Source organism: Ambystoma mexicanum, chromosome 3p (genome assembly GCF_040938575.1).
Source record: "Ambystoma mexicanum isolate Mex_15411 chromosome 3p, UKY_AmexF1_1, whole genome shotgun sequence".
Taxonomy (NCBI): Eukaryota; Metazoa; Chordata; class Amphibia; order Caudata; family Ambystomatidae; genus Ambystoma; species Ambystoma mexicanum.
The window spans coordinates 664,745,769-664,759,834 of NC_090925.1; the positions used below are offsets into that span (position 1 = coordinate 664,745,769).

The following is a 14,066-nucleotide window of genomic DNA, read 5'->3' on the forward strand; positions in this document are numbered from 1 at the left end:
AGCACACCTTCATTAGGGGCCTATTCTGTCATTTAGATGCGGATGATAAAGATAACAAGAGGAACAACTACTTTCCTTTGCCATTATGTGTATAAATAAAACATGAGGTTTGTTTTGTGCGTGTGTGTGTGTGTGTGTGTCTATGCGTATGGGGGTATTCGTGTTGTGTGATTGTGTATGTGTGTGCGTGTTTCTGTGTGTGTGTGTTATGCTGCCTCCTCCAATATTCAATAAACAGACCTTACTATATTGAAGTCATGTTAACTTGATTACATATAAATAGTTGTTGTACCCTCAGACACTAAATGCAGATGGACAACTTTTGACAGATAATTTATGGTCATTTGTTGTGTTTGCTTTAAATTCTGAAATTATTATCTTTTAGTGAAACATATAGGTGTACTCATGGCATGTGGTTATTTTTGGCACAGTAGCACCGCAGATTGCACTCCATGAAAAGTGGAAGTTAATAATGTCCATTTCTTTGGTGCTCTGGCATGATAAAAATGGCCAATATGTCTCTACTGTATTGTGGCATTCATGGAAACTGAATTTTCAGTCATACCTTCATGAAGGTTTGTTACATAAAAAGCATCATGTAACGTCATGTGAGCACATGGGACACTGATTTTTGGTCATCTTGATTTCTGATGAAAACAAACTAACAAACAATAATTCCATGTGTGTGTGCGTGTGTGTTTGTGTGCGCATCCCTGGATTTGGAGGACATAAAATAAGCACCTAGAAACTTCTTATTTTAATGGCCATGTGAGAACCCGAAGGGACTGAGCAAATCACTGAGTGAATTTACAATTGGCAATTGCCTCTGTGAGTGCGCTCTCACACTGACTGAGAGCAACTCATTTTACCAAAACCAAAGCAGTTAGGACAGCATAGAGTGCATGACAGTATCACTGCGGTTAGTTCCATTGTGGTGTACAATCACTGATCTATCCTACTCTTTACTGCTATGTGATCACTTACTTGCAGCATTACTGAGTGATAATGGGCCACAATACTTTGGACTGTGCATGGCAATTCAATGTGTGAATTAATAGACTGAACAAAAGGTTTTACATGAATCTCATTAGTAGTCATGATTTATTTCATGCTGCACCTAACTCAAATTTTCACTGTTTTCAATTTTCGTGACTAGCCCAAGTTGTCTCTCCTCCATTAATAACACCTAATCAAGACATGTTCAGTTAGTTAACAATACTGTGCAGTGATGTTTGCAACATTTTTTTTTTTAAAAATAGATCTATCATATTGATGCCTTCCATTTTCCGTGTAAGACCATCTATGAACGGACAATCATGTGCAGAGTGAAATGACTTACTCTGAAATTCCCATACATACATTCCAGGGCCTGATCATTAAAGTGACTATGGCCCTCATTACGACCCTGGCGGTAAGGGGTTAACGGCACCGGTAAGGGTGCTGGTGCGGTTAACCCTTCAACGCCACATTACGAGGTCCTTTAGCAGGTCCCGCTAAGGGCAGCTGGATTTTCTAGGCACCCTTAGTGGGAGCCGCTAATGGACCAGCATGCTAACAACAGGCCCGTTATTAACAGGCCTGTTGTTAGCATGGTCCCCATTCCAATTGAGCCCTATGGGGGCTAGAATTGGGGTAGGGATGGGTTCCCTGAACAGGGAAATACCGGGTTCTCCAAGAATGGAATGGCTGGGTAATTCCCTATTCAAGGAACCCGGACCCGGTATGCGGTAAGGAGGTAGCCATGGTGCTAATAGCACCATGGCTACCTCCAACCTCAGAATGAAGCCCATATATGTCAAAACTATTCAACGTTACACAAATATTGAATAAGTGAGTAAACAATTGGCTCCACTTACTACTCCACACCAAGATTTGCCACCAACACCCTACAAAAGACAATATGCATGTATTTCAATTTCAGTGTTGATGAAGGTTAAATACAAACTTTGAAAAGATAATTAGATGTACAGGTCTCTCATTGGATCTCTCCCACATCGAGTTAAAACCCACAAATGCCTCCTGGCCAATACTTAATGGACTTTTAACATTAGTAGTAACAAAACTGAGAGGTATAATATAGCAGTGGGTAAGGTATGCATTAATATATGATAGTTAAGTTCATGAATGAGTCAAATAAAACTGTGCAGCTAAATTGGTACTTCCTTCTATAAAGAAAGGCAAGGAGGCATGGATTTTGGATACATTTGAAAAACTGAATATAAATAAAATGGTGGGCCTTTCAAAATAATGTTTATATACTAAACCATGTGCATACAAAATATTAAGAAATGTGTTTAATAAAATTAGCCTGCTCCTGACCAAAATAGAATGGCTGGGGTCATGCTTCTCCAGATCATTCAAACTGCCTCTACAATGATACTGCATTTTTTATTCTCCTGTATTCCAAAGCATCTGGAGAACCAAAGGTTTCAGACCTATATTGAATATGAAGAAAAGATGGTGCAACTCTCTCGGAAATAGCTCACAACACCTACCGCCAAATGGGGCTTTGATCTGCCAAGGAATATAGACTATCAAATTAGATATGTGCTTTTTGAGAAAAGTATATTTTTCAGGAACATCTGCAAACCCCAAGTTGGATTTAAACAAGGACTCAAACAAACTCATTAAGCACAGTTGTTAGAAACTACTGACCATTTTAAGACACTTTTGGTCAAAATCGAGAGGGTGGTGTCCTGTCAGTTACAGACTCATCTTGAACTTGGTAAACTTCTCTTGCTAATTCAGTTTTATCTCACACCTTCTCACATACTGAGTTGGCAGCCCATCTGAAGGTCAACAAACTGTTTCAAGAGACTGAGGCTCAGTGTTTGAAGTGTCCAAAAAGAAATAGTGGAACTATGTTCCCTGCTGGCCTGCACCCACTCCCCACAAGCCCCATCACCATGCCCCCTCCCACACACAATACAAACCCCCAAACTCTTGCACCTGCTGTTTGAAGGAACATTCAGTGCAGTGCACTGAAAGTGCAAGCTGCAACGTCTTCCTACACTTTTATTTTAAAACAAAACATTCTGCAGCGGTTTCTTTTTAAAATAAAAGTATAGGAGCTGTAAAACGTAATTTAAAAAAGTAGAGGAGAACGCTCCCGACCACTGCTGAGGCTAGAGGCTTCTGCTTGTATGTATTTGGATGTAGATCCAACACATTAACATGAGTGGAAGTACACAATGAGAAAGTCCATCTTATGTATAGGAGTAGGGTTCATGTAAGAGATCAGTCATTACACACTAGACAGGCCATTTACGTTATAGAGAAAGCAGCCGAGGGAAGGATATACCATATGAGAGTATTGAATGACGAGATGTAGAGTAGAGCCTCAAAGCATTTAACACACTATAGAAACATAACAGAGATGACCAGTATGTAGCAATAGATTAGAAGTAGGATATACTCATAGGGAGTGGCACATGGCACTCCCTGTAGCAAACCAGTTGGTCATGAAAATGCAAGGGAGATTGGTCATATAACACAATAAGGGAACACATATAATCTACTGCTGGTAGAATAGTACTAGAAACTGAAGCTTGTGTCCATGCAAAATGAAAGAAATGTATGAAAAAGTTTAGTTCGGTGAAGACACACTTCATTTTGACATGTCACATACCCTGCAAGAGACATGGTGCAAGGAGAGGTGAAAAGCTACGCAGTCAATGGTCAGCGGGTTAGGGAGAAGCAGGTTCCCAAGCGCCATATCAGAGAAAATATAACAAATAGTGTTCTCATACAATGGATTAGAAGTTTTACAACAAAGTTCACCATGTTGGTGAAAACGAGGTAGTATGCTGAATAATTGACAATCACAGCAAGGAAACACACTGCCCCCTGTCAAAGAATAATCACTTAGAATGAAGTCACAGGTAGCAAGCAACAAGGGTAGTCTAATTGAGAATAATAGGGAGAGAGGAACAGTGAGACAGAAAACAAAGAGATACCTGGGCAAAAAAAGTAGATCCTTGTAGAAGGGTGGGGGGAGGTGGGGGAAGAAGCAACCCTCATGTTCCACAAACAATTAGATGCATGAAACCAAAATGATCCAGACACACAAACACACACACACACACCTCCGCACATATATGTGCTGTCCAAATGTGTATATGGTCCTGGAACAAAAGGCCAAGGCAAAAGCCTCATGAAGTCAAGTAGTCCCTCCATGGGAGAGGAAGGAAATGTAGCAAAAGGTGAAATATGTTTCCGAAGAGAAGTCACAATATTAGCTGTCATTTTTAAAGTCACATGGCTGAGAACGGTCAGGTGATGCCAACATTTGGTCTCATGAGAAAGTGATGATTTATTCTTTCTTGTTGCCACACTGTCTACACCTCACAAAATGATGGGTCAATGAACAGGGAAGACACCCACCATGGAACACTCGAGGGTGGGATGGCCAATGGTGAGATGATTTGCATGTATCGAAATATAAGATTGTGTCATAACCAACGCAAAGCAAGGAGGCTGGACAGCATGATGGTTAGGTCATTGTTCAAGGGACGTCATCAGATCAGTCACGAGGAACCGGATAGTGCAATAGGGCTAGGTATTTCGAAGATTTCTATATGGGACAGCGGTCACTGTCCAATCAGTGAATGTGAAATTACATGCATCTTGTAACATAGTCACAGACATGATGTCACTCATTCCTATAAATGCCACCATTTAATCCTACACCACATTTTCCTGGGAAAGTGGCACCTACCTACAGAGAGCAAAAACTGAGCACACAATGAGAGGAGCTTCAAGCGCCGCTGTTATGTAAAGGCTTTCCTGATTGCTGGAGGTCTTGTGCAGCGCTAGATGTGCAGGCCTTTTGAGGGAAGAGACAACATCAAAGGGTCCTCGGATAAACATACAAAAAGCGAGAGCTCCTGTACCAGGACCAACAAAAGAGAGTGTGAGTACGGGAATGAGAGAGGAGTGTGCAAAGGAGTCGACATGTGTCGTATATTCATTTCCTTTTTTGAGTAAGAATAAAGAAGAGGGCTACCATATAGCGGAGTGGTGACATCACAGTAGTAGTAGTAATGAGATATTGAAGTGAAGAGTCCCTTGAGAGAGAAATGCTGCTTAGAGAAAAGAAGTGAGAAGTCATTTAGTGGAGATGATTGTATCTATCGCTCCGTCCCGAGGTAAGGGGCAAGAGGAGGATAAGTGTTGATTTTGGCTAAGAAGAGTGTAAGGAGAATTTGGGATGAAGAACGTTCTGTGGGAAGCAGACATATTGTGGTTGTTGTGCGAAGACGCACAGTGATTGTCTGTTTTTTTGTATTTTGTAGTGGATAGGGGGTGTGCTGTACCCATGCAGGTCTTTGTCAGACTTGTTCTTTTGTTGTCACAATCTGTCACAATAATACAAAAAACATTAGATGGAATTATGGAATTAGAGGGGGACTGGATGAACAAGTAAGATTCATAAATGAAACTGCAATCATTCTAAATGAACAAGCGGATGTAATGCAACGGGCGACTAAAATAATACTTAAGCATGACAGAACTTTAAATGAAATATTGAACATAATGAGTCCTGTTGATAGACTATTAACGAATTATATGAGAGAAGTTCAAACGGCAGTTTCACAATTGATTCAAGGACATATCCCCTTGTATTTTGATTTCGCAGGATATTATTCGTCAAATGATAGAAAGATTGACCAGGAGGGAAATTGATATAATACAGGTAAAAATTGCATTCAAAATGGGTAATGCAATGCCGTTATATGTGGACTTGGAAAGACTAGAGATCGGATTTTTGCTATGCATCCCATATGTAGCCCCTGAACTTATTTACCAAACGAAGTGGGTACACAACGTGGGATTTTGGCAAGAGGACAAATTTATTAAGATTAAGACTCCAGAAGTGGTGGCATTTCAGTCATGGTAACCTGAAGTTTATTTAATACCAAACCTGGAAACATGTGTAAAATTTAAAGAACAAAATTATATGTGTCCAGGTAAACCGTTTGTTCCTGATGCCACAGATGCTATTTGTGGTTTGAAATCCGACCCAAGTATATCAGAGGGATGTGAAGTGATTATTAGCAATATGGGGAGTGAAGAAAGGGCACAGGCTAAGATGGTCAGAGGTAAATGGTTGGTCAGCACCTGTTTAAAGAACATGACGGTAGTACATTTAAACCATGGAACATACGTGGTTAAACAGGTGAAATATAATGTTTTTTATTTACAGGTTCCAAAGGATACAATTGTGTCAATTGGGGGGTTAACATTGTTTCATGTAACAAATGATGTTTGGGAAAGCCAAGTGGAAAATAACGATTTTTTTCAAAGGGATACTTTTCCAATAGATCCGGATGTGGAATATTTATTGAATCACAAAGAAAGACATGTTATAAAAATGAATTTGAGAAAAAACAATATTACAATTAGTAATCTGGGGATAATAGAAGTGGAGAGATTTAATTGGGGAACCTGGGGGGAACGCTCAATAGTGGGTTTGGCTGTCCTGGTGATAATCAAGGGTGGATGGTTGATTTTGCTATCAGTAAAAATGAAAATGTTACTGATTTTACTAGCTACGTCAGGAAGAGAAAGATATCCCAATACACATGCATTTAAAAGAAAAAAAAGAACAAGTTGTTTTTAGGAATTGGCTTGGATTGTTGCCAAGTTCTAAAAACAAAAGGAGGGTATATGTAAGGATATTTGGCGTGTTACAGCACAGAGTACAGCACTACTGCACAGGTAGCAATTTTTTTGATGCAGCACCACCACATGGGTGTGGTGCATTGCTATATGTGTTGCCAGATTAACATGGACATATAAGTAAAGACAGGCTATTCAGTCAAAAACGATTTTAACATATAAGATGCAAATCTATTTTTACAGTTAAAAGCACACGTGCACATTCAAAAATGCACACTATTTTTCACCTGAAATGCCTATGGTGCAAGAGACACATTTGAAAATTAATAACTAACATTATTAATAAATAACCTGACTAATAAAACTGCATTTAACATAACCCACTAATAAAAATGTGTCTCCACTGCAGAATTAGGCCTACTCTGAAAGTGAACTTTTAAACGCACATTCATTTTTTTCTTTTTCTCTGCTGCTCTGTCCACATAACTACAGGAAGCAAAAGGACTCGAAGGAACAGGAAATCAGTAGGTTACAAATAATTACTGTAGAAATGAGCCATTGTGTAGTGAGGGAGGAGATGGCATGATTGATTTCTGATTGGAGCAGCATCATAGCAAGTATCATGATAGAGGCAGTGATGAGAGTTTTGCTGGGGGAGCTTGAAGAGAGGGGGAGGACAGTCAGGATTTGGCAGAACTGGGAGAAGGACCTGTTTCCTGGCTGAAGCATTCCTGCTGCAAAAGCTGAGAATTCCAGGCAATAACCCCGGTTTGAGAACGAAAGACGCTTGTTTTCACTGGGGTTAATCTTCAAGGGAGCCAAATTCAGAAAGAGAACAGCTGAAGAAAACTCATGCTGAACAGATAAGGTAATTACAGAAGTGTGGGGGCTGAGTGTGTATGAGAATATTCAGTCAGTGTAGGAAAGGAGATTCCTGTGCTTTAATCACATGTTTAATGTTGCAAATTGAGTTCTTGTCTCCGCCACTCTCTTTTCAGTGTATCACAGACAATGCTGTTACTGTGCTATTTTATTTATTTCTGTAAAGAGTGAGATCGTGTTTAAATGCAACTTTTATAATACACAAAAATATTTGAAAGCAGACGGGTGGTGTGTTTTATATTTACCAATACAGTGCTGATGATGTGGGGAGATGTTTAGACAGTGCAATTGTCATTTTCAAGGTAGCTAAACGTCAAATTTGCTGCAGCCGTGTGCACAATGTAATTCAGTATGAGCAATTCTAACTAGGTGTGTGTGTTGTAGTTTGTCGGAGGTCTATGAGTCGGCAAAAAGGGAGGCCCGGGACATAGTTCACTACCGTATATAAGATAGTGAAAATACCACATGATAGCTCGCTGCCATAGATAAGACAGAGAGAAATTGCCCATGGTGGCACACTAAAAATGAAAATGTGGTGTTCCTAAAATGCAAGCCTGAGGTCTCTCTAGTGATTACACGAAAAATCTAAGCAAAAATAAGGGGTTCTGGATATTGGGGCCACAAATAAAACAAGGGAATTATGCTCACCAAAATACCACCAACCAAGCATACCAACCACGCATACCAAATACGCATGTCTGTGTGCTGAAATAATGCATGTCCACTATATTATTGTTGTACATGGCCCAATCTGAATACAAGGAGAGATTGTTGCTAAGTTATTTTTCGGCGGTAAGAAAATACTGTCAGGCCCCAAATCTCCACAAAATACCCTACAGGAGCAAAGTTATAAGCCGCCCAAAAAGTGTTCTTCCTATGAGATGAGCAACTTAACCATAACTACATGTCCACTACCACAGCCCATGTAATATATTTATATATATATATATATATATATATATATATATATATATATATACACATAGTATAGCAGCGACGACGTGGGAGACAATGCAGGATAGTGCAGAGGAGATGCCCCATTGAAAGAAAAATACAAAACATATTTTTCAAGTATATATATATTGAATGTGTTTTTGAAAATTTGAATGACCTTTATTGGAACGGATTATACATGAATCTTCATGAGACATATCAAGAAGTTATTCTTACATTTTCAATTTTGAGCAAGCGCCAAATTTAGACTATTTCTACAATTTGCATTTTAAGGTTTGACATTTAAAATACATGTTTATAATTATATCTATGGGAAGCACAGTGTTTCTTCTTAGGAAAGATTATTGATAAGATTAGAAATCATTTCTATGAAGGAATTGCCTTGAAACCATTCATGAATGAAATCTTGTACTCACCCCTTTGCCACCAGACATTCCACGACCATCTCCCTTTAGAAGAACAAAGTGCATATTTCAATAATGATATAGAGTCATGCAGAATGCTTTACTTTGTAATGACATGTACACATGTCATCAAAGGAAAGCCACAAGCTTTTAAATATGCACTCTCCACCCTCCTTTCCTGGCAACATGTCATGAACATGTTGGTTGGATTGTTGTATTTGGCAAGCAAAGTTCATGGTTCTTAAGGTGCAGAATAATGTGAAGGGTCATACACAGGAAATGGTAGCTTCAAGATGCCCAGCACCTCTGTACATTGAAACATGCATTAGGAAGACGAGTCAGGATGAATACAAAAATAATTCTGGGCAGAATTTCAAAGACCTTATTTGCTATAAATAGAGGGGGAAATTTTTCAATTGATGTTCTCTTAATAGACCAGCACTCAGCTCCAAGAGAAATCCACTTCTAATTCCAACATATGTTAATTGGGTCTGTGGTGACTTCCTATCCAAACTACAGTTCATTAATTGATGTCTGTTATTGATCAACGGGAAAATTAGGATTTCTGTGTAGTTCTAAAAAATCATTGTTTATTGTGAGTAACTTGCTCTCTTACTTACATCTGCTCTGTATTTCAGAATAATTTCTCAATGTTAATAAGTGCTTGCATTTGTGTAGGGAGTGTGTTGGCCATTTTTCTGGACTCCATTTCTCGCTATTTTCATTTCAAATGTCCCACATTTAATCCATCTATCTTCTGGTAGTGTCATTGTCTTAAGAGGATAGCACAGGGGCAACATGCTCGTCTTGGAAGCAAGACGACATGGAGCAACACAGGTTTGATTCCCGTGCTTAGAAACCTCTAAGTATTAAGCTTGTTATAAATAACATATCATATTGAATCATAATCTGAGCATACATAAAGGAGCACTGTATTGCCGTGGTCAAAATGGGAACTAATTTGTGGTCACTTTTGCGGTCAAGTCCAAAACCCTAAAAACATATGAGTGTATTGTTCAGGATGCTGCTACAACTAATGTGCATCTTAAATTGGGAACTAGCTGAAACTTTTTAATGGAATTTTGAAAGAGGGGTTACAGTGGGTTTCATTTTTAGATTTGAATTATATAAAGATGAATGAGAAATGATCAGTCATTCATTCATGGCTAGCTACTGTGATGTGCAGTTATATCTGAATCCATGACTTGAGATGTTTTGAGCTGTGACTTGTAATTATCTTGCAATACAGGTTTTGAGTATTTAACTGAATTTAATTAAGCTTATATGCATTCGCTTTTATCATCCTTTGACATCAATGTTGTATTACAATAAATTATAATTATAATTAACAAGTCATGTTTAAATCAAGATAGTTACTGTGGAACGTGAAAACGTAGTTTTTCAAATATATTGAAATGCATGATTTATGAATCTGTTTCAAGAAGCATCAACCAGTATTCCTTAACATTCTGTTTCAAGAAGCATCAACCAGTATCAACCAGTATTCCTTAACATTTGAGTCATTAGGCATTGCCTCATGTTAAATATTGATATGACAAACACTGAGCTTTGTACGACATTGCATCATAACATCTTATGGCATATTGTTTGTGATGGTAGCATTATATGTACACATCCCCAAGGAACATCCTTTGTAATATGTGCCAACCACTCCTGGCAACTATGTTTGGCGCTTGTAGGTTTGACTTTCTCCCTTGCATATTTGGCAGGCTGAATAACCGATTCTGAAAATGCAGAGCAGGTGCAAGCGTATCTTGTCACCTGATCTGCCCCGCCCACCTTCTTAGTTCTGCCTCTTCCTTTCTGCTCTTAACTCTTAGATCGAGGGTGTCTCTCGCCCAGGCGTCTGAAGCAAAGGGCAGATGAAGAAAAGGGCAATTCCTGTTTGGACCAAGAGGACCCAGGGCCCGAACCCCTCCCCAGATAGCAGGTAAGCATGCACCAACATGAGTTTTCTCCCTCAACTTCTGTCAACTTCTTCGGTGATGGGGTGTTCCATGGCACAGTAAGTTGTGCATTTGTAAAAGTTGTATTCTGGTGCCGCAGCATGTGTGTGCCCACTCCCATCTCCCTTTGTCCCTGGTGCTTCCTTGTTTGTTGCCCCTCCCTCCAACCCACCGTGCTCCCAGTGGTTGGCAGGCCCTTTAAGTCAGACAACCAAGTCACCCCCCTGCCATGGCAGCCCCCTCGACCAAGGACCAGAGGCTAAGGACAGCTCCAATGTTGTCTACCTCCTGCGACTGATCAGGTATGTCGAGTTTGTGTGTGTTGTATTGTGCCATGCTCAAATACTTATTCCTGCATCCTGTTCCGTCCCCCCTGCATTTCCCTTCCTTCCCTCACATCTCAGCCCTTCCCTCTTCAACCTATTGTGTAAAATTCTTACATTGGCCCCCGCTCCACACTTTTTCTGGCATTACTTTGCATTGCCTGCATTCTTTTTCTAGGGTCCTGTTGTGTTCTGTACCTTGTTGACTGTATTGTTGATTGCATTGACTTGGTGTTTGCTCTCTACGCTTCTTGATATTGTGTTGCTATTCACGGTTTGTGCAATTGCCTGCATTCTTCACTTCTAGATTCACTGCTGACCTCTTTGTTTTGCTATTGCTCCTGTATTGCATCTGTTTGCTTTACTTCCAGGTTCCCTGTTGTGATTTGTGATTTCCCTGGTTCTGTAGTACATCTGCATTTTCTACTTCTAGGTTCCATGTTGTGCTCTTTTTTTCTGATGGTTCTGTACTGCATCTGATTTGTAGGTCCACTGTTCGTGTTCTTTGCTGTGCCTCCTCCCTTTCTTGTCCCCCCGGTGCCTCCCTCGTATCCACACCCATGTGTGACCTCCCCTACCCCCTTCCCTGCCTGCGCTTCCCTCTCTCTCCCCCCATCTTTCCTCCCTACAACCCTATGGTGCTCTCTGTCTCACCTATCTTTTCTAACTGTTTTTCTATTGACTATCCTATCCCTCTTACTAGGTCTGGTAGGAAAAAGGTAAAAAGGGACATTCTGGTCTCCAACCCAGTCCTCCCTATCGCTGATACCTATATCAGTGCTCAGTGCTTCCTCCAGACAGACCCTTGCCGACATTTTCTTTGTCGTTCCCTCTTCAGGCCTTTGGACCGCCCACATGGTCTCTGTTCTTTCTCTTTTTTCCTCTTCTTCCATCCATTAATGGTGGTTTGTGTTTCAGGCCCTTTGGCCCCCTTCCCCTCCTCTAAGACCATCATTAATATTTTGGTCCAGGGCCTTCAAGCCAATCTCCTCCTCTTTGATAGATGTTTTGCACGCCTTATCAACTTCCTTTCCTCGCCTGCTATCCTTTCTTACCCCTCTCTGGCTCCTCTGCTGCCTCCTTCCTATGCCACCTCTTTGACACCCACTGATCCTTCACTGGCCACCTTGTTGCTTTCCTCCTCTGCCACCACTCTGGCTCTCTCTTCTCCATCTCTGACTACCCTGCCTTCTCTTCCTTCCTCTTCTGCCCATCCTCTTGCTCCTCCAACACTCTAGAATGGACTATTGCAACAGCCTCTTTGTAACTCTTACTGCCTCTACTCTTTGACCTTTTCAATTTATCCAGAACAGGACTGCAAGACTTGTCCTTGGCCTCAAGCACAGGGATTATATCTCTCGAGCTCTAAAATCTCTTCACTTGTCCACTGCAGCTGCAAGGATCAAGTTCAAGACCCTATGCATTGTTCACAAGGCTTTCTGGGGCCTGGGACTGCCAAAACAGCTTCCTTCTCAAGCTCTCGGCTCATCCACCTCCAACTCTCTTAGGCTCAGACGCTTCTCCATGTAAAGAGTTGAGGGCAGAGCTATCTCCTCGGCTGGGGCCTCCCTCTGGAAAAGCCTCCTTGCCTCTCTCAAACTTGATCAAAACCACCTGTGGTTCTTCGAGCAACTCAAGACCTTCCTTTCCGCTTCCACGTTCTCTCTTTCTCTCCCCTGCTGATGCACCTGACTGCTCCATGCACTGGTCACTCTCTGGCCCGGTTGTCCTTGCACTGCCTTCAGTCTCTCCAGCACTTAAGGGTCTGTATCTGTAACCCTACAGTCCCTTCTTGCTGCTCTTGTGAGTTAACTTCACTTCCCTAATCCTCTCCCCCCTGCACTTTCACATCTGATTGACACAAGCACTAGTAAGATTGTTATTTTGTCCTCACTTGTTTCCCCCTCCTTGTCTTGTTGCACCTAGAAACACTTCTGTACATGTGTGTTATAAATGCCACATCACATCTTATCATATAAGGATACTGTGAAGGATCGCACATAGAGCATGGTTCTTTAAAATATGGAACTTTGATGCACTTTGAACCGTATATTAAGCAGATGAGTGACTATCTATTTAAAGCTTAATCCTGAGACATTGAAAACATATTAAATACCTTAAATGACTGTAAAAAAAGAAGGTGGCATTTTCAGTTGGTGTTTCAGTAATAGCAAAAGCCCTTGTTTAACTGCTACACTTGTAAATCACCAAGTGCACATATGGTAGTGACTTCCTATCCAGAATACTACTCATTAATTGTTATCTGGAATCGGTTGACAAGGCTATAGGGACTTCCAGTGCAGAATTATACTTTGGATTTTTAAGTGTTTTTTTTTTATTTTCGTCCTTTCATCTGCTTTATATTTCTTTAAATGTTTCAAACACACACAGAGGTGTTTGTATTAGTGAGGGTAGTGGTTGTGTTGCTGCTCTTAACTCAGCATTTCCCTTGCTCCATGACAGGATTTGTTCATCTAGGCCTTCCCTCTTCCATTGCTGTCACAAATGGAAATATAATTATGAACATCAAGAAGAGTGCATGGCATTTCATTCCACAGCATCTTTAGCATTGATTGAATGAGTCATGTTTAAATCAAATTGTTAAAACCTAGTTAAAATATGTATCATATCTGAATCTGTCTTGAGAAATGGCAAAATGTATTGGAAAGAATTTGAGTCATGAGGACATGCCAAATGTACATTTTGCCATAATTTCCAAAACATGAATTTGAATATTCCCCAAAAAAATGTGATTAAAAATGAATACTGTGAGATGCAATATAGATGTCCACCGGGGGTTACCTACAGGTGAACGTTCATGCAGGATTAGAAATCAAAACTATTTAGGTAATCGTAATCTAGTGTGGGAGCCCCTTCCTGAGAACCAACATGGGTCAGATACCCTTTTCTATGGA

The 14,066-nt window shown here is 40.4% G+C and overlaps 1 protein-coding gene across 1 annotated transcript in view; it reads right to left on the reverse strand.

The window, feature by feature from the left end:
* Positions 1–14,066, reverse strand: part of LOC138579940 (uncharacterized) — a 256,110-nt gene that overhangs the window by 66,731 nt on the left and 175,313 nt on the right. Inside the window, exons 33-34 of the mRNA XM_069650158.1 lie at positions 8,874–8,906; positions 1,857–1,886 (exon numbers count right to left, since the gene is read on the reverse strand). Coding sequence (XP_069506259.1) covers positions 1,857–1,886; positions 8,874–8,906 — 63 coding nt within the window. The remainder of the gene's footprint in view (positions 1–1,856; positions 1,887–8,873; positions 8,907–14,066) is intronic.